Raw genomic sequence first — 27068 nt, forward strand, 5'->3', positions numbered from 1 at the left:
GACTCCGCGCAGTACGTCACGCCGTCAGTTTCAGCCAATCGGCTTCGGACAAGTTTAGGAGGGGAGGGAAACGCAGAGACAAGCAAGATGGCGGCGGCAGCTTCTCAGGGCGGGAGAGCCGGTGGTGGCGGAGGCAGTAGTGGGGCTGGCGGTGGCTCCGGCTGTGGGACAGGCAGTAGCCGTAGCGGTTTACTGGACAAGGTGAGAAGTCGACTCTTGGGGACAGTCGAGGCCTGGGGAGCGCCAGGGAGGCGGCGAATCCTTCTTCCTATCTCGCCCCCCTTTTCTTCTGCGGCTTCTCAGAGGGAGTTCTCGTTGGTCCACCGTGGGAAGCTTAACTTGCGCTTGTAGCCAGCTCCCTACATACCTCAAACCTGGGCTCTCTCCTCTTGAGGACTTTTTCTCTCTGGGAAGTGTTCCTCCTAAATGCTGGGCACTACAGCTTAAGATAGTTTGATTATTCCCACGTTTCAGAGCGGCCATCGCTTTTCCTCGGTGGTGCTGGGGGGCCACTGTTTAATCTGTTTATTTCACGGACAGGGAAGATTGAATCTCGACTGAATGAAAGCAACTCTTCGAAGTTAGTAGTCTCCAAACTCCCCACCACGACCGCCACACTTGCATGCTGTTACCGATTCCAGAGTGCTCTTGGGTTTTTGCTTCCTGAAGTTTCTAGGCTTTTATCCCGATACCCGAATACTGAACTTCGAGTACCAACTTCTCCTACGGCCTAACTGGAAGTCTTTAAGATTTACTTTTTTTTTTCCTTCTCTTTCTACACGCCCCCCCCCCCCGCCCCCGCACCTCCTCCCCCTCCTTCTCGTCTGCTACCAGGCCAGGTGAATGTGTCCTGGATGAGTAGGATGCATAAGCTTGCTACCTGTTCACGCTGATCTCTTTTCCCCTCTCTCCATCCAGTTTTTTGGTTTTTTTTTTTCCTTTTTAAAATGCGGACCTAGGAACAGGGACTTAAAAAGGAAAATTCTCCTGAGTTGGGCTTTCTTGCCCTTTACATAGCATTTTGAAAGAAACAATTGCGTGGAGATCTGGGTCCTAGTACTGCTTCTGCCTCTGGTTGTGTGACCTTGAAATGTGCTTGTTCTCCCTGTGTCTTATTTCCTTATCTGTAAAATGAATGTATCCTAAGGTTTCTTCCAGTTCTCTCATTGTAGGGTCCTGGGTCAGTTTGATGAGAAATGATAAACTTGGGGTTTTTAACATAGGATTGTTAACTTTTAATTGAAAACAGCTTTCAGACTTCTGTGTGTTTAACACCTGCTGAGTGCTTAAGAAATGAGTAGGTGATCATATTGAGGGGTTCCTATCCAAATCTTCTTGCTTCTGTTTTTGGGTGTCATTGGTTTTGAATTACATGGGCTTCCCTGGTGGCTCAGACGGTAAAGAATCTGCCTGCAATGCTAAAGAATCTGTCTGCAATGCGGGAGACCTGGGTTTGATCCCTGGGTCGGGAGGATCCCCTGGAGGAGGGCACGGCAACGGCCTCCAGTATTCTTGCCTGGAGAATCGCATGGACAGAGGAGCCTGGCGGGCTACAGTCCATGGGGTCGCAAAAGTTGGACACGAGTCAGCGACTAAGTATAGCACCCTTTTAGGGCTTCCCAGGTGGCACAGTGGTAAAGAATCCTCTTGCCAGTGCAGGAGACACAAGAGGCTCAGGTTCCTGGGTTGGGAAGGTCCCCTGGAGTAGGAAATACTATTCCAGTATTCTTTGCCTGGGAAATCCCATAGCTAGATGGGGTTTCCTGCTAAATCCCATTGGCAGGTTACAATCCATGGGGTCATGAAGAGTCAGACGTGACTGAGCACACATACATACACACACTCTCAACCTTTAAGAGATAGGAACATGTTCTGTCCTGTTCTGTCCAGCAGTTGGGATGGGAAATATGAAAAGCTATATGAAAGTATTGGGGATTGATAGTCACTGGTAATTGTTTTCCTGTTGGGTGAGCACCTCATGGCCTGTGTTCATTCTGTTCCACTGAGTGCTCTTGCTTTTTTCTCCACTTCAAGCAGATATTAAGCATGGACAGTCTGCTAAGGCAGTGATTACCGAAAAGTAACATATGAAGATTAGCAAGTCATTTAATGTCACTGTTTTCCTTTCTTCACCTGAAATATTAGAGTTTGGGGGAGAATCAAATGAGATGATATGCATGAATGACCTCTGTAACTTAAGAGTATCTAATTCAGGCATATAATGGCAGAGGAAAAAAATAAAAAATCCTGCTGTCAAAAAATACTCTGTATAGCAGAGTATAAGTCCAAAATACTGAACATAAAAGAATTTGGCATTCACTTGTGCACTTCTTACGAAGTTAAAGAATGATCCCTGAGATCCATTTGAAAAGGGGTGGGAGCCCTGGTGGAGCTGGGACCTTACTTTGAGAGACAGATGGCATACCAGGTAAAAATGTCCTTGAACAAAGGTGTGTGGTTGGCGCCTGTTGTTTCTCAGGTACTCTGTTGACCGACTGGAATCAGATAGAGAAGGGCATGGATTGCCTGAAGTAGGAGTAGGGAGCCTGCTGAAGCTTTTTGAGTCTAATATATTAAGTGGTTTTAGAAGAATCATTCAGATAGTTGGGAGTGGTAGAATTTAAAAGTCTTCCTATAGGCCTCATACCATACTGCTGTATGGGGTTTAATACAAAAAGAAAGACATGTTTGAATTCTAGTGCAGCATGTTGAAAACTATATGGTGTAGGATAAGTTATGTGGTATTACTGAACTTAAATTTCGTATACATATACATATACATCAGTATTACTGCTTGGAATATTTTGGGGAGGGCAGCATTATATACATTGATGAATATTAAGATGTTAATGCCCTTTTGCCTAATTCATGTGTAAACCTGATGTCTTGTCCTGCATAAAGTAATCTTTATGAGACTTCCCTGGTGGTCCAGTGGTTAAGATTCTGCACTCCCAATGCAGGGGGTATGGATTTGATCCCTGGTTGGGGAACTAAGATCCCACATGCCAAATAATGCAGCCTAAAAGTAAAATGTTTTTTTTTTTTAAGTAAAACTCAATGAGGAACAGCAGTCCTATGTTCAGTAAAACAGTAATAAAAGAATGACATTCAATTAAAAAAAAAAAAAAAAGAAAACTATATGGTGTAGGATAAGTTATGTGGTATTACTGAACTTAAATTTCCTTATATAAACAATGTGGATGCCCATACGTAATTGTGGCTTACTGTGAATATTGTCATATAATAAATTGGTATATGGTCTTTGTGAAGGGTTATAAAAACAGAATGACAAGGTGAGGAGAACCCTATCTTGCTAGCAGAGATAGATGAAAGGCTTCACAAAAGAGAACATTGGCAGAATTAAGCAAGAAGTGAGGGGCCGAGGAGAGAGAAAATAAATCAGGAGCTGTTCAGGTGTTTTTACTTGGAAACCTTGATTTCAGCCTTATATTGAGTTGTTCTTCCTCTGAAGTCTTTAGCATTTATTGCACATGGGAATTTAGCTGTCACTTACTATGACATATTGTTTTGTATCCTGCCCCCAATTAGTATGTCAGTTTCCTATGAGAGGTTCTTTGTGGTGATCAGCATAGAGTAAGTACTTGAAGCATTGAATTTAGCAAAGAGAAAACTTCATATCTGCCACCCCAGTCTTCAGAAACTGCTTTAGAGAATGGTGCTTCTAACTGTCTGAAAACCAGGTACTGTGGAAGAGAACATGGAGAAAATGAGGGGCTGTTACTTTACATTTCTTTAATTCGATTTTTTTTTTTTTTGGAGGGTTTTTATTTTCTTGCAGCTGTGGTTTTATTTGCCAGAGAAATGTAATAAAGAGATGCAAATGTGCTTCTGGTTTTCCCTAAACAGATGTGAGTTTCTGCTCCTTTGAAACTGACTTGGAGAACAAAGCAATTCTAGCTTCCTGATCTTAAAAATAGATATGCAAATATAACCTTCCAGCTTCCATCACAGAATAACTTAGATCATTATGATAACTTATTTCCCCAAAATGCATCCAAGTATTTTGTTCTATGTAGCAGGCTATAAAAAAAAATTTGTGTACTTAATCTGCTTTGGCTGTTAAAATTGACATGTGGTATTAAAGCACCAGGGCTTCCATGGTAGCTCAGACAGTAAAGAATCTGGCTGCACTGTGGGAGACCCGGGTTTGATCCCTGGGTCAGGAAGATCCCCTGGAGGAGGAAATGGCAACACACTCCAGTATTGACTGGAAAATCCCATGCACAGAGGAGCCTGGCGGGCTACAGTCCACAGGGTCACAAAGAGTTGGACTTGACTGAGTGACTGACACTACTACACTATTAAAGCATTCTTTTCAGAACTGTATCCAAATTTTAATCTCATAGCCGGATTTCTGTCTCCTGGCTGGATTTTTTGGCTATTAAAATTGATGTGTGGTATTAAAATATGCTTTTTAGAAGCTGTACCCAGCCCTTTTAACTTCGTATGTGGATCTCTGTCTCCTGGCTGAACTGTCAACCTGATCTTAGAGCAGAGTTTTTATACCTTTGTAGTTGAGAATATAGGTTCCGGTGCCAGGCTGGCTGGCTGGCTTTGAATTCTTGCTCTGCCACTTATCAGAAGTGTGTTCTTGGGCAAAATAATAAATCTCTTTGTATCTCAGTTTTCTCATCTGTAAAGTGGGGATACTAATAGTTTTTACCTTAAAAAGTGGTTTCTGGTACATAGTAAACATTGAACGAAACAAATAGCTGCCACTAACTAGCTAGTTTCTCTGGATTTCACTTCTTAGATAATATTTTTTGTAACGTGTTATGAATACTATTTGCATCAGACCCTCTTGGGGTTTTAGTCAGACCCTCTTGGGTTTTAGTTAAAAATACAAACTTCTGGACCTCATCCCAGAACCGAATCAGGTTCTCTGGGGGTGGGGCCTGGACAGCTGCATGGTTTCACACATAGCTATTCATTTATTTTTTTCTTTTACATTTTAACAGTTACATCCAGGTTGAGAACGTCTGTCTTAGATGACTTTTTAAATCCCTACTGATTCAGACATTTTAAGATTTTTTTTTTCTTGTTTGGTTTTCAACTATTCTGCTTAATCAGTAGTGATTTCTCTAACGTGTTTGTATTGAAGAGACCTTGAAGTTCATCTGTTCCAACCTCCTCATTTTAGAGACATAGATACAGACATTGATACAGTTGGAGAGGGAAAGATGAAGCACTTTATCCAAGACCACACAATCAGTTACAGTTCCAGAATCTGGCTGCCCAGCTCTTAATCCAGTACTCTTACCTTACTTAGCACATTGCCTTTCGTACTGGAGCAGACCATGTTCTAGCTAATGTAGTAGTGGAAAGAGCATCTGATTTGAAGTTGGAAGACCTAGGCTGAAACCATGGCTTTGTCACCCACCAGCCATGCATCCTTAGACAGGTCATATATACTCTTCTGCTCTCTTCAGTGGGATCTTTGCTTGCCAAACTTGAACAGGGTAGTATGCCTGTACCCTAACCAAGCTCTGACAGAGTGAACAGTTTTATGGCACTACTGTGATGCCTGTTTTTGTGTTTAAAGAAATAAGATGCTGACTTTTAATTGCATTTTGCAAACCAAACTTTAAAAACATGTCAAAACTCATTATTTTTGATTCATTAAAAAAGTTTTTCATATCAAAGGACATTATCAAGAAAGTGGAAAGACAGTCCACAGCATGAGAGAAGATGTTTGCAAGTCGTATATCTGATAAGGGTCTAGGATCTAGACTATATAAAGTGTCTTATAACTTGATAATAAAAAAGACAAACCAATTTTGAAAAGAATAAAGGATGTGAATTGATGTTTCTTCAAAGAAGATACATTAATACAAATAGTAAGCACATGAAAAGATCTCAACACCATTAGTTACTAAAGAATGCAAATCAAAACTGCAATGAGAAGCCACTAGGATGGCTATAATAAAAAAAGAAAAATAACCATTTTTGGTGAGGATATGGAGAGATTGGGAGCCTCCTGCATTTCTGATGGAAATGTAAAATGATGAAAAAGTTATAACTCAGCATGTCCCACTATAGTTATGAACTCAAGAGAATTGAAAATGTGTCTACACAAAAACTTGATCATAGCAGCATTATTCACAATAGCTAGAAGGTGGAAGCAAGCCATAAAAGTGTGGTATATCCATGCCGTGAAGTATTACCTGGCCATAAAAAGGAATGAGACACTGACACAGGACACAATACAGATGAACCTTGAAAATATACTAAGTGAGAAAAGCTAATCACAAAAGGCCACATATTATATGATTCCGTAGATGATAAATGTCTGGAATAGGCAGATTCATGCAAGCAGAAAGTAGTGGTTGCCAAGGCTGGGAGTGGGGTCATGGTAATTGGAATAACTGTTTATGGGTATGGGGTTTCTTTTGGGGATGATGACAGTGTTTTGGAATTAGATGTTGATGGTTGCATAATGTCGTGAATAGAATGAAAACCATTGCACATTTTTATATGATGAGTTTTCTGATACATGAATTAGATCTGTTTTTAAAACTCATTCATTTTACAGCGTTTATGGAGTGATCTTTAAAGCATCAAGTTATTTTTTTTAACTACTTACTCATCACTGTATAACACAGTGGTATCATAGATGTTAATAACCTCTGACAGCCCAGCTCCCTGTTTTAGCTGTTGCCTGCACTGTTTCTCTGTTCTGACTTCCATCTTGTCAGATCTCAATAGTGGTTTTTCTTATTACCTGATCTTGAGTATATGACTCATTGATCACTTCTTTCTTGAAATATTTTCTTTGTGTGGCTTTTAGAATGCCACTTGCCCTGGTTTTCCTCCTCCACTTATCTGTCTTTATTGTTGTTAGTTTTTTCTTCCTGACCTGTAAGTACTGGCAAGCCCCTGGCCCTGTCTGTGTACACATCCCAGGGAGATACACAGTGTCCTGTCTTAAATACTGTCTGTAAGTTAATAACTTCCACATTTATGTTTTCAATATACACCTCTGCTCTGAGCCCCAGATTTATATGTCTCAGTGCCTGCTTGCCATAGCTGGAGCCAGTCTACTTACCTCTGCTTACTTAGCTCCACTTACTTACTTCCACTTACTCTGGTGTTGCCAGTAATGTTCATGCTCGTAATTAACGTGGTAATTTCTAACCTGCAACTTAACTCCAGTGATAACAATAGATAGTAATAAGCCACTATTAAGAAGTAATTTTCTTTGGAGTATTTCTTGGCCATTTTTATTAAAAAAGAAAAAAAAAGAGATGGAAATTGAAGATTATGTTACCAGGAGCTATAATATCTGTTTTTGAGATATCTTGGTATTTCTGAATTGTACTCTAACTTAGATGATAGTAAGGGGCTTCAGCTGGAGAAGGCAATGGCACCCCACTACAGTACTCTTGCCTGGCAAATCCCATGGACGAGGGAGCCTGGTGGGCTGCAGTTCAAGGGGTTGCTAAGAGTCGGACATGACTGAGCGACTTCACTTTCACTTTTCACTTTCATGCATTGGAGAAGGAAATGGCAACCCACTCCAGTGTTCTTGCCTGGAGAATCCCAGGGATGGGGGAGCCTGATGGGCTGCCGTCTATGGGGTCGCAAAGAGTCGGACACGACTGAAGCAACTTAGCAGCAGCAGCAGCAGCAGCAAGAGGCTTCAGCAGTACGTGAACCGTGAACTTCCAGGTGTTCAAGCTGGATCTAGAAAAGGCAGAGGAACCAGAGATCAAATTGTTAACATCCGCTGGATCATCGAAAAAACAAGAGAGTTCCAGAAAAACATCTTTATTGACTATGCCAAAGCCTTTGACTGTGTGGATCACAATAAAGTGTGGGAAATTCTGAAAGAGATGGGCATACCAGACCACCTGACCTGCCTCTTGAGAAACCTATATGTAGGTCAGGAAGCAACAGTTAGAACTGGACATGGAACAACAGCCTGGTTCCAAATAGGAAAAGGAGTACGTCAAGGCTGTATATTGTCACCCTGTTTATTTAACTTCTATGCAGAGTACATCATGAGAAACGCTGGGCTGGAAGAAGCACAAGCTGGAATCAAGATTGCCAGGAGAAATATCAATAACCTTAGATATGCAGATGACACCCCCCTTATGGCAGAAAGTAAAGAGGAACTAAAAAACCTCTTGAAAATGAAATTGGAGAGTGAAAAAGTTGGCTTAAAGCTCAACATTCAGAAAACGAAGATCATGGCATCTGGTCCCATCACTTCATGGCAAATAGATGCGGAAACAGTGTCAGACTTTATTTTTTTGGGCTCCAAAATCACTGCAGATGGTGATTGCAGCCATGAAAGTAAAAAACGCTTATTCCTTGGAAGGAAAGTTATGACCAACCTAGACAGCATACTGAAAAGCAGAGACATTACTTTGCCCACAAAGGTCCGTCTAGTCAAGGCTATGGTTTTTCCAGTGGTCATGTATGGATGTGAGAGTTGGACTGTGAAGAAGGCTGAGCACCGAAGAATTGATGCTTTTGAACTGTGGTGTTGGAGAAGACTCTTGAGAGTCCCTTGGACTGCAAGGAGAACCAACCAGTCCATCCTAAAGGAGATCAGCCCTGGGATTTCTTTGGAAGGAATGATGCTGAAGCTGAAACTCCATTACTTTGTCCACCTCATGTGAAGATTTGACTCATTGGAAAAGACCCTGATGCTGGGAGGGATTGGGGGCAGGAGGAGAAGGGGATGACAGAGGATGAGATGGCTCGATGGCATCACCGACTCGATGGACATGAGTTTAAGTGAACTCCGGGAGTTGCTGATGGACAGGGAGGCCTGGCGTGATGTAATTCATGGGGTTGCAAAGAGTTGGACATGACTGAGCAACTGAACTGAACTGAAGCTTCCTCAAGACAAACATCATTTGCTGCCCAAATTGAACTTTTTTTTTCATATTTTGAACTTACTGCTTTGTGATCATTTTGCAAATGTGTACATGTGGGAGGTAGGGGTGTGTTGTTTTCAACTCAAATAGTATCTCAGCTTCTGAGTCTGCCATAAGTTTTCATAATCTTATTTTGGTTTAGAAAATTCTGAAATCACTATTAACTGTAGAGCTTAAACATCTCAAACTCAGCATGTGCAAATGGGTGTTTCTCATCTTTCCTGCTCAGTTCCTTCTCTTGGAAAACAACATGACCGCTTAGTTATCTAAGCCCAAATTCTAGTCGAGTGGTCACCTCTGTCTTTTCTCTTTCACATTTTTTGTACCTAGTCTGATAGTAAGTCCTGACAGTTGTACCTCATAAATATTCCCTTTTCATCCCCCTGCTGCTGATCTAATTCAAGCCCTGCATCTAAATCGGGCCCCGTCTGATGAGTCTATCTCCAGTGTTACTCCCCTCCAGACCTTTTGCTAAGTTGCCTCTAAAAATGACTTTTTTAAAAAACACAAATTGGTGTCTTGTTCACCTGCTTAAAATATTCTCCATTGCTTGTTTCAGAATCAAGTCCCTTAACCTAGTGAATAAGGTCATCTAGGATGTGCTGCCTCTGTCATGCGCCACATCTCCTACTACTACCGTCTTTGCAGCCTGCAGCCACCATTTAATCTGAGAGAGGCCAAAGAAGGGAGAAAAAAGGTTTATTAATATTTTTTCAATCCAATATTAATAAGTTAATACTATTTCTTTGAGTTCCTTTAAAATCAGAGCAGGGCCCTTCTGTTGACACAGTTTACCTCTGGTATCCTCATCTCTTCAGTGTGAATTGAGAAATCCTTTGAGTCTTACTGCCCAGTTGTCAGGCTAAGGAACTTTATGAAGAAATCCACTGAGATCTTTATCACTGCATAACTTTACTTCTGTTTTCACTGTACTAAAATTTTTTAATTCAAATTTGCAATTGAGAATCATAACTGAAGTTGAATCTTTGTGATGTTCTCTAAAAGCCATCAAATGCCTAAATCTTGTGTATGGTTCATCATCAAGGTTTGGTATCAGATATGCTGGCTTGATAAAGTGTTTTGTGTTGATAGTGGCAGGGAAGTGATTTCTTTAAGATAGGGCTTTTTGAACCATATTTTCAGCCAAATAGCAGTTGGTTTCCAATGGAGGAAAATGGAAAATTCCAAATATTTTATATCCTATAGGTTTTGTTGGCATATTAAGATTAAAATCTTTTTAAGCTTTTTTTTTAGTTTATTAACTATAATTTATTAGATAAAAATCAAGATACTTTATGTGGCTGTCACTTCAGAGATCTGTTTCCTTTTGGTTTTCATGGCTAATAATTCCTTTCCTTGTATTTTGTGGGAAGCAGTGTAAAGTAGTGAAAGAGTACAGGTTTTGAAATCATGAGAACTTGATTAGGTCCCAGCTTTACTACTTTCTGGCTTTCACCTTGGGCAAATTTCTTAGACCGTTAATGTTATCTGTAAAAAGAGGATGCTAGTCAGTTTGGGCTGCTCTAATAAAAATACCATAAATTTATTTCTCACAGTTTGAGGCTGGGAAGTCTGAGATCCAGTGCCAGCATGGTTGCATCTGGTGACAGCCTTCTTAACTACTTGCAGAGAACCTTCTTGTATCCTCACATAGTGGAAAACAATAGAAGCAAACTCTCAGGTCTTTTTCTCGAGGCATTAATCCCTTTCGTGAAGCCCCTCATGACCTAATTACTTCTCAAAGGTACCACCTCCTAAAACCATCACATTCTGGTTTAGGATTTCAGTATATCAATTTGGATAGCAGGAGAGGGATGGGGATAATGGATGGAGGCTGGAATAGCAAACCAAGCAAAGAGTAACACATGGTATCTAAGAAAAGGGGGATCAGCCCAAGAGGAGGTTAAGGGAACCCTCAGAGAGGTGGTAAAGGGAGACTCCAGGATGACAGTTACACAGTGGGCCTAGAAAGAAATCCACCTACATTGAAGCAGGTCAGAAGGCTTCCAGATTCTAGGAAGATGAAATTCACAAAATGCTCAGTATGACTGCAAATATTGAGAGGAGATTTAAGAACTGGGGAAGAATTTGAGAATATATTGGTAAGAAATACACTGTCTGATTAAAAACAGCCATGATAACAGTAGTAGCTCCAAGGAAAGCAAAAAGCTATGCAGAAAAGGAATCCTAATCTATTACATGACTTAATCTGTGAACAGCATTTATGATCATATTGTAAACTCCAAATAATGATCTAGCAAAAAATTAAGGTATTAAGTAATAACAAATCAATATTGGTCTACTATAACTGTATTCAAGAGATGGTGAGGAGGAGCAGGAAAAGTAAATGTGAAAGTGGTAGGGGATGAATTGGTTAAATCTCATCTTTCATGGTGGGTGAAAAAGTCAGAAGACTTAATGCTGAACACTGAAAATAATAATATAAACTTTTCCCTAAGATACGGAGCTGGATACCCCAAAAATCAGCCTAAGGAATTGAAATTAGTGTCTGGGGAATAGGAAGTGGACAGTGTCATGAGTGTCTCAAGGGAGGGAAAGCAGGACTACTAATTCTTTTTCTTTTTTTTTAAATTTTAATAACTTACAGAACTCTTTAAACCATGTGCGTATATGACCTTGGTACAAATATTAGCTTAGTCAACACTGATTGTTGATTGTGCCCAATATGCATGTATCTCTAATACATAGGGAATGAGGGGAAGAGGAATTGTGTGCCAGGTTACCACATCTGCTATATCTCAGTTGGCAATACTGCCTGTGTATCAGAGCTCCCCGGGATCGCCCTGCTCTGTTATTCACTAGAAGTACCCGCAGGGCCATACTTTTGGGTAAGATTTATTACAGCAAATGAATACAAAGCAAAACCAGCAAAGGGCAGAGGTGAGTAGGAGGAAGTCCAGAGGAAATCAAGTGCAGGAGTCGAGAGTCCTCTCCCACTAAATTTCCATGGGTTTTGCTTAATTCCTTTAGCAACAATGTGATATGATGTGTGTGAAGTGTTGTCTGCCAGGGGATCTCACTAGAGACTCAGTGCCCAAGTTTTTTATTAAGGGCTAATTAAATAGGCACCCTCTCCCTGGTCTGTGCCAGAATTCCAGACTCCTAGAAGAAAAACAGGTATTTAGCATAAACCACGTTGTTTATACAAGCAGTTTAGGCATAGTGAGCTACTCTTTATCACTTGGGGAAAGTTTTAATATCAGTGTAGGAATCCATTTACCAGCCAACCTCCCACATGCCAGCTAAGAACCATCCTTTTACACAGGTTTTTCTAAGGATGGCAATCTAAGATCTATGTTTCTTTTCTACACAGAATTTTCTTGTGATTCATCCTGGGAGGTTCAACATAAAAGAAGCCAACCTTTGCTTTGTATTATTTATTAACTACAAAGGAAGATAATTCACTCTTAGGGTTGAGGAAGAGAAGTGAGGGAAAGAAAATGGTTTCTAAAATACCTTGAATAGCGGTGAAGAGTACATGACGAATATCATGCATTTTAGTTGATGGACAGTTTTTGAGAATGATGGAAAATGTCCACCCTCCTGCCTCTTTTCCAGATGTGTCTCTGTGCTACAGCAGAGATGCTGTTTGCTTTGACATAGTCTAAGGTTTTTCATGTACACCGAAGAAATGATGCTCCCATCTCTTCAAAAATCAGTTATAAATTTTCTTGGTCATGTAATTGACTGGAAATGTTCTTGTTCCACTTACTGAAGATCCTTCTAGGTACCAGTGGAATTAGAACTGAGGCTATATTAGAACAGATTGTGATGGCTTCTAATGCATTTTATCCCCCCAAATTGCCAAGAAATTATCCTCTGAATTGTAGAGGCAAGTTTCTTCTCTGTAATGCATTGCAAGTAGTGACGTGTGGCTGAGTTTCTATGAGAATATCATTTTTTTGGAATGAGCCGAAAAAGATTTAATGACTTTCATTCATAAATAATTCAAATTCTGTCATGGATTCTGGCTGTACAGGTTTCCTTCTTTTGCTTGCTGTTACCAAAATGGGATTTACTAAAGTAAGTATAAGCAAGCCATTTAGCTAGATAGCCTGTTAATTTCTTCTTGGTTCGATTTGTGTTTTTAAAATTAGGTGTCATGTTTGATTTGTAGGCTGGCAGGCTGTTAGAATCTTATTACAGCATGCTGCCGGTAGTAATTTCTCAAAGAAAATTCTTGTTTTTATGAGACACAAAGGGGAGAAGCCTTGATTTGAGTTTTAATCACTTGAAGTATGACTGTTTTTTTAGCTCATGCATTTTCTCCCAACAGACTTCACAGTAGTTTTTCTTTTCTGTGAAATAGCATGTAGAATTACAAAATTAAGTTTGATGAATTATATTTCTGTGTTCCTTTAAAATCTCACGTTTTACAGATATTTATTCCATCTCTTTATTTCTCGTCCGCAGTATCTCTGAACTTGTGCTCAATCAGAGAGTTAAATAATATTAAGATTTCTTCTCTGACCTTCAGTAAAATCTATACTAAAGCCAAATGAATTTTGGATTGTCTGCTGGTTTGTAATTTTTATTACATATATTTGTTCACTTGATCTGAAAAAATTGAGTTGGGCATATAATCTATAAAAAAGGCAGGTTTATCAGATCATTTCTGTACCCTGTTTCACTTAACCTACATTCACATAATCACTTGCATTTGAGAAAAAAAAAAATTTACAGAATCTCTTCACATGATTAACAGTGAAAGAGGTACACATTGAAAAGTCTCATTCCCACCCATGTCCCTTAGCCTTTTCGGGATATCTGGGTGTACCATAGTTTGTTTAACCAGTCCGGTGTAAGTGAGTACTTGAGTTATATTTTTACAGTTGGCAAATGTGCTGCAGTGAATAACCTTGTATATTATTTAATGTCTATGCATATAAGGAAAAATTCCCACAAGTGGGAAGTTGAATCCAAGATGCTAAGTTACCTTCTGTAGGTGTTACACCTTTTTGAACTTCTACCAGCAGTGTGTGTGAGAGAATCATTTGCCTTTAATTAGCACAGTATTTGGGAACCTTTATAAACCTATACCGGAGAAGGCAATGGCACCCCAGTCCAGTACTCTTGCCTGGAAAATCCCATGTACGGAGGAGCCTGATAGGCTGCAGTCCATGGGGTCACTGAGAGTCGGACACGACTGAGCGACTTCACTTTCACTTTTCACTTTCATGCATTGGAGAAGGAAATGGCAACCCACTCCAGTGTTCTTGCCTGGAGAATCCCAGGGACAGAGGAGCCTGGTGGGCTGCCGTCTATGGGGTCGCACAGAGTTGGACACGGCTGAAGCGACTTAGCAGCAGCAGCAGCAGCATAAACCTATACAGATGAGGGAAATTGAAGCAGGCTTTGTTCAAAGTCACATACCTCACTGGTGATAGGACTTAGTTTTTAATTCAAAATGTTCTTTCCAAAAGACTACACTGAATCTGCTCTTTTCTTACTTAAGACGTGCAGGTAAAATGTAAAATGTCGGGAGACAAAAATGTATTAAAGAAGACCATTCTTTTGTTAGTGTCTGGATGGATATTGTCTGAGTTTTGTAGTCGCAGAGTGGTAGGATGAACAAATGCAATTCCTTTCTATTCCCATATTTGGGTAAAATGGGGATGGGATATTTGAGTTCCCACTACAGTCTCTACAACCCGTGTCAGTGTTCTACCCTTGTAAATTTGACTTTTCAGCGTGGAGACTGGAAACATCATATGATTACCAGCTGATTCTAGTGACCTAGTTTCCTTCAGATTCATTTTCAAGTGTTTTGTTGTTTAGCTGTCCAACATCAGGAGAGAGAATAAATGTTATTATAGTTGAGGATGCTCTTAAGGAAGTAGTTCACTTTACTTTTAGTAAGATGCCATGTCTTTTAACGCACAACTTGTCAATTTGTTTTACAGTGGAAGATTGACGATAAGCCTGTAAAAATTGACAAATGGGATGGATCAGCTGTGAAAAATTCTTTGGATGATTCTGCCAAAAAGGTACTTTCTTGGGGGCAGAGGTGAGGGGGAGTGTCTTTTAGTTCATGTACAACTGATGGCGCATCTCTTGCAGGATTTTTTCTTTCTGTGCGTTGGAATGACTAGTTTTCAGTATTAGGAATTGAGACAGAAAGCATTTTCTGAACTTTGCTGTATGTATAGGGGAGCATGTGTTAAAATATAATTATTACTTACCTCAGATTTCTCTTCAAGTTCTTTAATTTTTGAATTCCAGAAAACTAGTAATCTGTTGTTTTTGAGATTAATTGCCTAGAGGCAAGAGGGTTGAGGGAATATACGACGGGCATGCATGATTGATTATCTCTCTTTTAAAAGGGAAAAGAAAATTTTAGCTTCAGTCTAAAGAAGAAGATAAGGATTTAAAAAAATGTGTCAGAAGTTGATGAGCTTTTTCTCTGTGATTTTTGTAAACACATTTAGTCTTTTTTTTTTTTTTTTGCTCTGAGTGGCAAAATCCTGATTGCAGAGAACTACTTGGTCATTTAAATGATTATCATAACTTTCATCATGGAAATTAAGAAGAAAAGCAGGTACAAGGAGGGAAGTAATCCTACTAGCTTGGTTCCTTGTTCTTCTCACTAGGTACTTCTGGAAAAGTACAAGTATGTGGAGAATTTTGGTCTAATTGATGGTCGCCTCATCATCTGTACCATCTCCTGTTTCTTCGCCATCGTGGCTTTGATTTGGGATTATATGCATCCCTTCCCAGAGTCCAAACCTGTTCTGGCCTTGTGTGTTATATCATATCCTTTAAGCTCAGGTTTGTTTTCTACTGACAGTTTTTTTTTTTTTTAAGTCTCTACTGATATTCTTCTCTGCTTCCTACAAAAAAAAAAAACAGACTTTCACTTTGGGGCCTGCTGATGTTAGGATTTAACATTATGAAATGTGAGCATCTCTAAATTTGTTATAATTATTGATATTTTAGATGCAATATGGTTATTTTATTTTTAATTCTGTCAGTTACTAATGTAGAGGTTATAATCTATGTGTGAGCACCTAGTAGCAAAACACACAGCCAGGCTTCCCTGACCTTCACTATCTCCTGGAGTTTGTTCAGACTAATGTCACTTGAGATGGTGATGCCATCCAGCCATCTCATCCTCTTTGTACAAACTGATCTCAAATCATAGTCCCAGAATTTGCACCTTGACTCTTTTCAGCATCACACAAACCAACCTATTAGGAACTTTTTCACAATTAAGGCAGTTCAAAAGAATATGCCATGGGTTCTAGAGACAGTTCCCAAAGGAGTTCCAAAGAGGTTTGAACAATGACAGCAACCTTATTATAATTATATGGCCTCCCAAGAAACTGCCTTGATGGAATTTCTTTTGTTTGGTTATACTTGTTTAAAACAAAACAGGATCTTGCCATTTTTATAATCATACCATTTTTATACATAATAGTAATGAGTACCATTATAAATGTCTTCTGTGTGCTATACTCTAAAATGTATATATCAGATCAGATCAGTCGCTCAGTCGTGTCCGACTCTTTGCGACCCCATGAATCGCAGCATGCCAGACCTCCCTGTCCATTACCAACTCCTGGAGTTCACTCAGACTCATGTCCATCGAGTCAGTGATGCCATCCAGCCATCTTATCCTCTGTCGTCCCCTTCTCCTCTTGCCCCCAATCCCTCCCAGCATCAGAGTCTTTTCCAATGAGTCAACTCTTCACATGAGGTGGCCAAAGTACTGGAGTTTCAGCTTCGTTCCTTCCAAAGAAATCCCAGGGCTGATCTCCTTCAGAATGGACTGGTTGAATCTCCTTGCAGTCAGGGGACTCTCAAGAGTCTTCTCGAACACCACAGTTCAAAAGCATCAATTCTTCGGCGCTCAGCCTTCTTCACAGTCCAACTCTCACATCCATACATGACCACAGGAAAAACCATAGCCTTGACTAGATGAACCTTTGTTGGCAAAGTAATGTCTCTGCTTTTGAATATGCTATCTAGGTTGGTCATAACTTTCCTTCCAAGGAGTAAACGTCTTTTAATTTCATGGCTGCAGTCACCATCTGCAGTGACTCCAAAATGTATATATAGCATCACTAAATCTAATGACAATTCTAAAAAGTCTGTTTAATTGCCATTTTAGAGGCAACAGTGTTAAGCCTTGGAGTAAGGAGTAATTTGTCGAGGTTACGTTGGTTAAAAACTAGAATTCAAATTTAGGACTCCTTTACTCCAAAGCTCATTCACTTCGCACTGTTTAAATGACATATGTACACAGAGTTCTTATGCCAGTTTCTGGCACACAGGAACCCAAATATGGTAGCTAGTACTGTCAAAAACTTGAGTTTAATAATAAGCCTACATGTATGTACGAAGTAATTGTTCTTACAGTAAGCTAAACTGTTGTGATTGCCCAGCTAGCTTACTTAGTAGAGCATGAGACTCTTTAGTAAACTACTTTAAAGTTAGTTTCTCTTTCTTTTAATCACCCTTGAAATTGGTTATGTGGTCAAGTCCGCTTTGGTTATTTGTTTTTTATTGTATGGAGAAATGAACACAAGTCTTGACAAACCGGGTAATAGAGGATCTTCTTAGATATGTTGTCCTTGAACAGGAGAGAGAGAGCTGGTTTATGCCCTCTACCTTTTTCCTTTCTTCCTGAGATGTTCTTTGCAGAACTAACCAGAGAGATCCTTGCTTCTCTTGCAGTAAACATAAGGATGAATACGAAGTAATTAAAATTTCAGTGTTTTTACAGCAAGACAAAACTGTGTTCTTTAGAACTATTATGGAAGTTTTTGTAGCCCTTGCTTGTCAGTTTGTGTTATTTCTCTTTTGTGTGTATGTTGTGTATTTTCCCCTTAACTTTATCTGCACCTATTTTGTGATGATGGGGATCCTGACCATATATACTTCGTATAAGGAGAAGAGCATTTTTCTCGTGGCCCACAGGAAAGATCCTACAGGCATGGATCCTGATGATATCTGGCAACTCTCGTCCAGTCTCAAAAGGTATGACTATCCTCACAGATTCCTAAATCCTGAGGTTGGGTTTTGTCTGGGTGTTTAGTCATTATCAACAGACTATTATATGTCTACTCTTTGCAGATCAGAGTGCTAGTCATATAAAGTGAAGAAAGGATTATGAATGAACTAGAAGATTTTTCCTGTTGCACTTCTGAGATTGTATTATCACAGAAGTGCTCTGGGGATAAATTGTGAGAGAAAGTAACTTTGGTGGAAGAATGAAGAACAATTCTGTTTCCTTGTGGCCAATAAATGGAGCCAATTAGAGAGCAGAACTGTAAACTATATATAAAACTATAAAGGCCAGAGGTGTGAAGTCAGTTGTTTTTGAAGAACCACCTTAGCTTCTATGTCTTCTGTGATCCTGACTGCAGTCTGTGCAATCAGAAATCTCTGAAGCAATGCACTGAGCAACTCAGAGAAGCACAATTCAGTCTGTTTCTGACTAATGATAGGTGTAACTTTGTGCAGCTGACACCTCAGGTCTTCTGAGTATCCAGAACTGGGTTCAAATTCCAGCTCACCTCTAGCTGTGTGACTTTTGGTATATTGGGTAAGCTAGTTGAGCCTTAGTAGGGTAAAAATGACTCGTAGAGTTGTTGTGAGGTTGCCAACTGGTATACATAGTTGACTTTTGAACAACAGGAATTTGAACTGCATGGGTCCACTTATATATGGAGTTTTTTCCTTTCAGTAGTGAATACTGAAGTACTGCATGATCTATTATTGGTTGAATCCACAGATTTGGAACTGTGGATACAGAGGAACCATCTATATAGAGGAGTAACTGTAAGTTATATGTGGATTTTCAACTGCAGAGGGTCAGCAACCTTAACACTGCCCCCTTATGGTTCAGCTGTACACCAAACATTATGAAAGCAAGTATCTATTGAGCATTTACTACGTACTGAGTATTGTGCCAACCGCATTGTCTCATTTAAACCTTAGAATAACCCATTTTAAAGATAAGAACACAGGCTCAAAGGGTTTAATTAATTTTTCCATGGTTATAGAGCCCAAAAGTGAATTTAGCCCATGCCTGAACTCATGCTCTCAGTCACCATCCTGAAAACACATGGTAGTGTTCCTAGCACGTAGTAGGCTCTCCAGTTACTCACATATATGAAGGTAAGTGTAGCATCAATGCCATACAGTCTCTCATTACCAGCCTGTGGAGGTGCCTGTGAGGAGGAGCTGGGCTTCATTCTAATGTTGCACCAGAGTTCTTATCTCCTGGCAGGACTCAAAGCTGCCATTTTGGTCTCAGCTGTCATAAATCTATACTCTGTATCAGAGCACTAAAGCAGAATTGCAGAATTCTAGACCCAAGCAACATCCTAATTTCATTATATACATTCTGACTTAAATATTTTTTTAACAGCCTTATTGAAATACAGTTTCCACACCATAAAGTAGTTCAGTGGTTTCTTATGTTTTTTAAAATGTTTGCAATCATCACCACAGTCAACTTTAAAACATTTTTATTCTTGCCAAAAGAAACTGTACCCTATATATAACAGTCCTTTCCCTGTCCCCTCATTCTCCTAAACCTTAAGTAACCACTAATCTGCTCTCTGTCTCTGTATATGTCCCTCTTTTGGATATTTCATACAGATGGAATCACACAATATGTGATCTTTTGTAACTGGCTTCTTTCACTTAGCATAATATTTTCAAGGTTCAAACATGTTATCAATATTTTATTCCTTTTTGTGCCAAATAATATTCCATTGCACGGATATACTACATTTTCCTTAATCCACTTACTAGTTGAGGGCCATTTGAGTTGTTTCCACCTTATGGCTGTTAAGAATAATGGTGCTGTAGACATTTATGTATAAGTTTTTGTGTGGACAGACATTTTAATTTCTCATACACCTACGAGAAGAATTGCTGTGTCGTATGGTAACTCTTTGCTCGAGGAACTGCCAGACTCTTTTCCAAAACAGCTGCACCATTTTATAGTCCTGCTAGCAGTATATGAGGGTTCTGATTTTTTTTTTTTTCACATTCACTGCTGACTTTTACCAACTGCCACATTGTTGGTGCCTTTGGAGAGGAAATATGCCACCTTGTTCATTCTCCTTGTAGTTAAATACAGACTCACTTCTCTTTGCTTGAAGATGGCTCCTGGTTCATTGGCACTCTGTTTAACATAGCTCCTTTCAGAAGGTTTAATCAGTGATTTCAGTATCCCCGTAAATGATTGTTCCAGGATGCTGGCCTCTTAGTTTTACTTTCTCTCCTCTGAGTATCTTGTTTTCTGCAGTGTCTTAAATACTTACTTCCTTTGAGACATACGCTAGATCTTGGTATTATTGATAACTAATTTCATTTTTTAAATATCTCACTCTCTAACCACTGCTTTATATTTTTCTAGTTTGTCTCCTCCTTGTTCTCTTGCCCCAACGGTTCTTCAGCCCCAGTGGCATCCATAATCCTTGGAGCCCACCATCTTTTCCCTGGCCTTCTTCTCTCCATTGTCTCACTTGCTCCTTACCTAGCTTTTAGCTTCCGTGGCATTTCTATATTCCAGTTACTCTCTCACTGTCCTTGAGGGTCTTTCCTGCCTTCTCTGTTCTCAAACCTCTTGCTCTCCTCCCCGACTTCACTCTCAGCTTCCTTTGTTTCTGGGGAGAGAGCAGCAGCCGGGAGTCTCCCATCTTTATCCACTTGCAGCGCTCATTACACTCTGCCTTCTTCCTCAGTTCCTATCTGAAGCCTCCTCTCCATTCATCCACTTGATTCTATCCCTTCTTGATTACTTGGTGTTTCCCTCTCTGCTGGGTCATTTTTTCCTGGCATACAAATAAGTTGTAATTTGTCCCAACTGAAAAAGTTGTTTTTCTTCTCCCTTATCCTCCTCACATGGTCTTCTCATTTCTCTATTCCTTTTGTTGTCTTCTCCCATTATCTCTTGGATTTGCTTTTCTTCAGTTCTCTTTCCTCATCCTATATGACCTGTCACATTTGACACAGCGAATAATTCTCTCCTTGTTATACTTTTTTAAAAAACTAGACTTCTAGGATACCATAATCTTATAATTCTTATCTTTTTGTGTCTGTTCTTCAGTGTCCTCTGTGATTTCTTATCCCCTTTCTCTAAATGTGAAATGCCACTAGTGCCTATTCCTAGTATCTCTTTTCTGTCTGTATTCACTCACTAGGTGTAATCCTAGCCAGACTTCCAGGACTTGAAATACCATTTGTAATAATGAAGATTTCTAAATCTGTGTTTTCATCCTAGACCTCTTCTCCAAACTCCAGTTATGTCCCAGCTTTCTATTTGACATTGGATCCTAATAAGCATCTCAGAATGAACATATCCAAAACCTAACTCTGCTTGCTATGCCTCATCTAAACCTGCTTTTCCTCATCTCAGTAAAGGGCAACTCCATCCTTCTAGTTACTCAGGTCAGGACTCTGAAATCATTTTGTCTCCTCTGTCTCTCGGTCCTTTGAATAGGTTGTCAGCGAATTCTGTCAGCTCTACTTTCTAATTATATTCATTCTGACCACTTAATATCTCCACCTTGGCCATCATCTCTCAATTAGGTTACTGTAATTATGTCCTAATGGACCTCTGCAGCTGTTCTCCCTGCCCATAGTCTATTTCCAATATAGTGGGCAGAATGATCTTTTTAAAACATAAGGCGGATCAACTCAATCCTCAGCTCAAAATCCTCTCACACAGAGAAAAGCTGAAATCCTAAGCATAGCTTAGAAGTCCATACTTACATAGCTGCACCCTCCACACATTTGCAGACACACCATAGCCTGTGGCTCTCATTGTCTCCCTCTCTGTTTTGTTTGTGTTGGCCTCCTTTCTGTCGTTCAGACATTCTGGGCATGTGCTTGCCTCAGGGCCTTTGCATTTACTGTATTCTGCCTGGAATATACTTTTTTCAGATAGCTTGTTCTCTCACCTTCTTTTAGGCTATGCTCAAACATCTGCCTAGTGACGACTTTCCATATTTAAAAGAACATTATAATTTTTATTTTATTGTTTGTTCCCTCACACACACTAAAAGTCTCAAAAGACAGGGATTTGTCTGTTGTATTCATTGATGTATATCCTTAGTATCTAATACTGCCTAGTCCTGAATACTGGTTGGTCCTGAATAAATATTTGTTGAATTAATGAGGAACTATTTTTTTAAATAAATTAGATTGTGTCCTGCCATCAGAGCCATGGAACTGGGCTCAAAAGTCCAAAAATTACTGTGATATCAACCTGAATTCTGGTTGGTCCTGAATAAATATTTGTTGAATTAATGAGGAACTATTTTTTAAAATAAATTAGATTGTGTCCTGCCATCAGAGCCATGGAACTGGGCTCAAAAGTCCAAAAATTACTGTGATATCACTTAGAAGCAGTTGAGCAGAGCTTGAAAAAATTTTTTGAGGTGTTGAAAGTATTCAAGGACCTTTTCTCCTATCTATCCATGTTGAAAGTAACTGGCTAGACAATTTATCGAGCTATAATTTTTTTTTTTTGAGCACTGGTTAATGATAGGCACTGTTATAACAGTGATCCTATAAAGTGGGTGGGACTTTCCCTCTTTTAAATATGCACGAAGAAATCTGAGGCTCAAGCATCTGCTTCCTCTAAAGGTGATATCAACCTGACAATCCACTGAATATGCCCTAATTAAATGGAGACAGAAACAGGTAGGGATGGCGGGGGAGGAACATTGGCCTGCCAGGGGTTGATGTCATAAACCCTCTTGAATGAATGGAGATAGTAAAGGCCTTCAAGATACTTTAAGGAGTAGCTAAAAGGGATCTCTGGAATTCATGGAGTAAAAGATACTGCTGGCCTGGGATCAGGGCAGAACCTGAAGCTAGGTTGATTACAGGAAGCAAGGACCCAGCAGCCTGGAATTGGGGAACATCTGTGAAAGCAAGGGTTCTTGTTTATTCATCATGATTTGATTACCTAGCAAGTGCCGAGCTAAGAATAGAAAACAAGACAAAATCTTTCCCCTCAAAAATCCCTGAAACTAGAAAAGAACACACATACGTGATTATCATTTCAATAGATAATTTCATTGACAGCACAGGAGCCTGTCAGACCTAGCAGATGATGGGCACTCAGTATTTGGGTTGACTGATGGATAGTGTATGTATGACAAAGGCAAGACATCTAACTCAATTTGGGAAGGTTTTCCCAGAAAAGTTTATGCCCAAGTATAGTATTAAGAAATGGGACCTAATCAGGTAAGACTGGAGAGTAGTGTCTGCTGACAATACCCTTCTACCATAACAGCAAAGTAAAGGGCAGAAGTGAGAGAAGATAGTCCATGTGATTTAGCAGTCTATGACAAGGTAAAGAAGGCACATAGTACTTAAATCAGGGGGGACATAGCAGCACCTACAAATCAGATTTTTTATCCTGAACGTCCCCTAATTTTTTTTTTTGGAAAGGATAATGCTGTATGTTCCCTACATCACCAGTAGCCTGCTCAGTGCTATTCTTCAAAAACTCTTGGTGCTCTGTTGTTACTGGCTGAATGTCTGTGTTTGGTTTTTGGTTTGTCATCTTTGCTTAGGTTCGATGATAAATACACTCTGAAACTGACCTTCATCAGTGGAAGAACGAAGCAGCAACGGGAAGCTGAGTTCACCAAGTCCATTGCTAAGTTTTTTGACCACAGCGGGACTCTGGTCATGGACGCATATGAGCCTGAGATATCTAGACTCCACGACAGTCTTGCCACAGAAAGAAAAATAAAGTAGCTGCTTCTAAAAGCAGCCATCTTTTGGCTGGATCTTGCCGAATTAAGGGGTGAGGGAGAAAGAAACAGAGAACTTAATATGGACAAAGTAAGAAATGTTAAAAATGTCCCTGTTTTGTCTTGAAATTTTAGCCCATTCTGGATAAATAGAAACTTCTAGCTCAGATATGAGAAGTTGTAGCTCTGATATCTAGCTATAGCCTCTTTGGTCTGCTGATTGCATTGTTTTGATTTGCTTTTCTGGAAAAGCATTTTTGCTAAAAGCCGTACAGACTTCCTCCTTCATACCTAGCAGTACTTTATATAGTATAGCTTTGTGCCATGCAGCATTTGAAGACTCAGTTTTTAAAATTGTTAACCTGTTGCTGACCTTTTTATGTTAATTCCTGTTTCAACAGCTGTTTCCCTTAATTCAGAATACAACTTCTTGTGTATGACAGTTTCCCTTCACACACCATTTTTGTGGGTGTGTATATATCTGACTTGGGGAGAATTGGGGGGAAAAACATAGCTTTTTAATTTGTTTAAGAGAGACTTTCTGCCTGTTACGTTTTGTGCTTTTAACCAATTAAAGAAGCCAATGGCATTTTTAGTTTTATGTTGTCTATGTTTTCCACTAGTATATCCCTGTTGATTTGTTTGTGCCCTTTATTAACTGCCATTTTCTAAAATTTTTTTCAATAAAAGGAAAGAAGATCTGAAAAATGGAGTCATGGTCTTGATGGAAGGAACAGAGCAGTACCTGTTGACAGTGGTACTACATAGGTTTCCTTTGTTTCTGTTCAGTCAGAGGCCCCTGAGAACCTGGAGGTGAGGAACTGCTCACTTTCCAGTGATGACAGTAGTGCCACTCAGTACTTACTTTGTGCCAGGTAGTATTCCAAGTTCTGTATGTGTATTAACTCACTAGTGTGCCCAGCTGCCCTAAGAAAGTAGGTATTTTTATTATCCCCATTTTATAGGAGAGGAAACTGAGACACAAAAATTGGTTAATTTGTGTCCACACAGCTAACAGTAGATCTGGGATTTAAACTGTTGTGTCTGGCTCCAGAGTTGTGAGCAGCATCGTTTGTAGTATTTTCCCACTAGGGTCAGAGAAGAACTGGGAGTTGCCCAGATCCTGTGACCTATAGGAATATTGTACTTCTCACCTTGTAAGTACAGTTCCAGCTGAGCCTAATACCTAATACTATAATCAGTTTGTAAGAAACCCCAGTTATCACATCTTCCTCTTTGACTTGGGAATGTTGCCCTATTTAGCTCACAGTAGAAGATGGTGGCTCAGAAGGTAAAGCGTCTGCCTACATTGTGGGAGACCCTGGTTCGATTCCTGGGTCGGGAAGATCCTCTGGAGAAGTTAAATGGCCACCCACTCCAGTACTCTTGCCTGGAAAATCCCATGGACAGAGGAGCCCAGTAGGCTATAGTCCACGGGGTCACAAAGAGTCGGACACGACTGAGCGACTTCGCTTCACTTCGGTAGAAGATTGTGGGTATCACTAGATAGGAAGTTGAAGCCTTGGATTCTGTATTTCCATGAACCTTGGGTAGGCCTTGTAATTCTCTCCTAGTTTCTTCTCCCCACCGCCCAAATGGTAATTCTGTTCTGTCAGCCACTTGAAGCTTTCGAAAGTGTAATCAGATAATCATATTTTTATAATGAAGGAGTTACTGTTAGGGAATAACCCTCTCCATGATGATTCCTTGGAATTCTTTCATACCAGCTGTACCATTTTCTTTACATATATGAACATGTATTTTCTTTTTTTTTTTTAACGAAAATTGAATTACATTGTGTTTTTTTTAAACTTGATATTTCTTAGGTACTTTCTTTGTCAGTATACATAGGTCAAATGCATTTTTAATAGTTGCATAATATTCCATGGTAGAAATGGTTTTAACTGTGATATTTCTTTATTGGTATGTTTGTTTTCTTCTGGTTTTTCACTATCCCAAGGGGGAAGTCAATTTGGGAGAAGAGGAGAAAAAGAGATATCCTTGAGTGATAGGCAAGAGACCTGGGTTTTCAGCTGTATTTTAATTTATGACCTTGGGAAAATCTCATTTCTTCTCTAGGACTAAAAGAACCCTTCAAAAGAGCTTTCAGACAGTGTATCCTTTGAGATTATGAAGGTTCCTTATTGCCTAGAGATGCCTATATATAAAACATTTTTTTTATTTCAAAGAATATGAATGCTGTTATCCTTTAAATCTGCCCTTAAACCCTGCTTTGAGATTTCTTAGGCTGTGTGGATGTCTTAAGGTGTTCCCCTGACTCCGTAACCAGTTGAGACAGTATTGGTTTAATAAATAAAGAAATGAGTTAGCAGCCTAGCCATGCATCCTGCATGCACCCCTTCCCCTCATCTATCCAGTTGTGGTATTCTAGGATGAGACTGCTAAGAAGAGTGGGGAGAGAGCTGTGTTTTTCATTATTTGCAAATTTGACCTGCTAACATGTATTTGACAATTGGTGTTTCATATATTATTAGGAACAGTCTTTTTGCTTCAGAACAGCCTTAGGAAATGAAAAAATGTGAAAGTTCCTTGGACTACCCACAGTTGTGTTTTTCTCTGGGTCCAAGTTCCTACTCAATTTAGAGCTTTCTAACACCAACTCTCTTATCACCACCCCTGGCTACCCTTGACCCAAACCTTATTTCCCTGATGAAAGTTATAATATCTGGGGAAGCTTCTACTAATAATGAAAAGTGAAAGTCACTCAGTCTTGTCCGACTCTTCGCTACCCCATAGACTATACAGTCCATGGAATTTTCCAGGCCAGAATACTGGAGTGGGTAGCAGTTCCCTTTTCCAGGGAATCTTCCCAACCCAGGGAACAAACCCAGGTCTCCCACATTGCAGGTGAATTTTTTACCAGCTAAGCCACCAGGGAAGCCCAGGAATACTGGAGTGGGTAGCCTATCCCGTTTCCAGCAGATCTTCCTGACCCAGGAATTGAACCTGGGTCTCCTGCATTGCAGGTGGCTTTGCCAGCTGAGCTACCAGGGAAGCTCTGTTAATAATATCACAATATTTTTTTATAAAATGTGCCCTGTCCCCACAGACAGCCTCTAATGTTATTACTTAACAATCCAGCCTGAAAGCACATTTGCTCAGGTGACTCCTCTGCTATCCACAGATACTTGAAGAATTAGCCTTCTGTTATATACCATAGAACTTTTATGACAGTCTGGTGTTCTCTGTGACCCGCTTCTCAGAATATTTTGAATATACTATTGCCTGCTAATGAAGATTGGGGAGGTGGTTGTAGGCTTCTAGTACTGGGAAGTAGGTTTAAAGACAGTTGCTCAGAAGGTGTGTGTTGGTGCTCACTTTTCTCTGAGCAGGAGGATTTCTGACTAATCTGGCAATCAGCTTCAGATTTGCCCCATTGTAACCACGAACA

At 39.8% G+C, this 27068-nt stretch overlaps 1 protein-coding gene across 1 annotated transcript; it reads left to right on the top strand.

Annotated features, from left to right (window-relative positions):
• Window positions 1-40: 40 nt before the first annotated feature.
• Window positions 41-24364, top strand: SPCS2 (signal peptidase complex subunit 2 homolog (S. cerevisiae)). Its single transcript, XM_010848869.1, has 5 exons — window positions 41-201; window positions 14831-14914; window positions 15518-15678; window positions 17772-17906; window positions 23474-24364. The coding sequence occupies exons 1-5, from the start codon at window positions 88-90 to the stop codon at window positions 23658-23660; spliced, it is 681 nt and encodes a 226-aa protein (XP_010847171.1). The 5' UTR covers window positions 41-87; the 3' UTR covers window positions 23661-24364.
• The last annotated feature ends 2704 nt before the right edge of the window (window positions 24365-27068 follow it).

This window comes from Bison bison, unplaced genomic scaffold (assembly GCF_000754665.1).
Source record: "Bison bison bison isolate TAMUID 2011002044 unplaced genomic scaffold, Bison_UMD1.0 scf7180017864276, whole genome shotgun sequence".
Taxonomy (NCBI): domain Eukaryota; kingdom Metazoa; phylum Chordata; class Mammalia; order Artiodactyla; family Bovidae; genus Bison; species Bison bison.

Coding starts and splice junctions, on each gene's coding strand:
- SPCS2 (XM_010848869.1), top strand. CDS start 88: ATGGCGGCGGCAGCTTCTCAGGGCGGGAGAGCCGGTGGTGGCGGAGGC. Junction 14,915..15,517: donor TGGATGATTCTGCCAAAAAG/GTACTTTCTTGG, acceptor TCTTCTCACTAG/GTACTTCTGGAAAAGTACAA. Junction 17,907..23,473: donor CTCTCGTCCAGTCTCAAAAG/GTATGACTATCC, acceptor ATCTTTGCTTAG/GTTCGATGATAAATACACTC.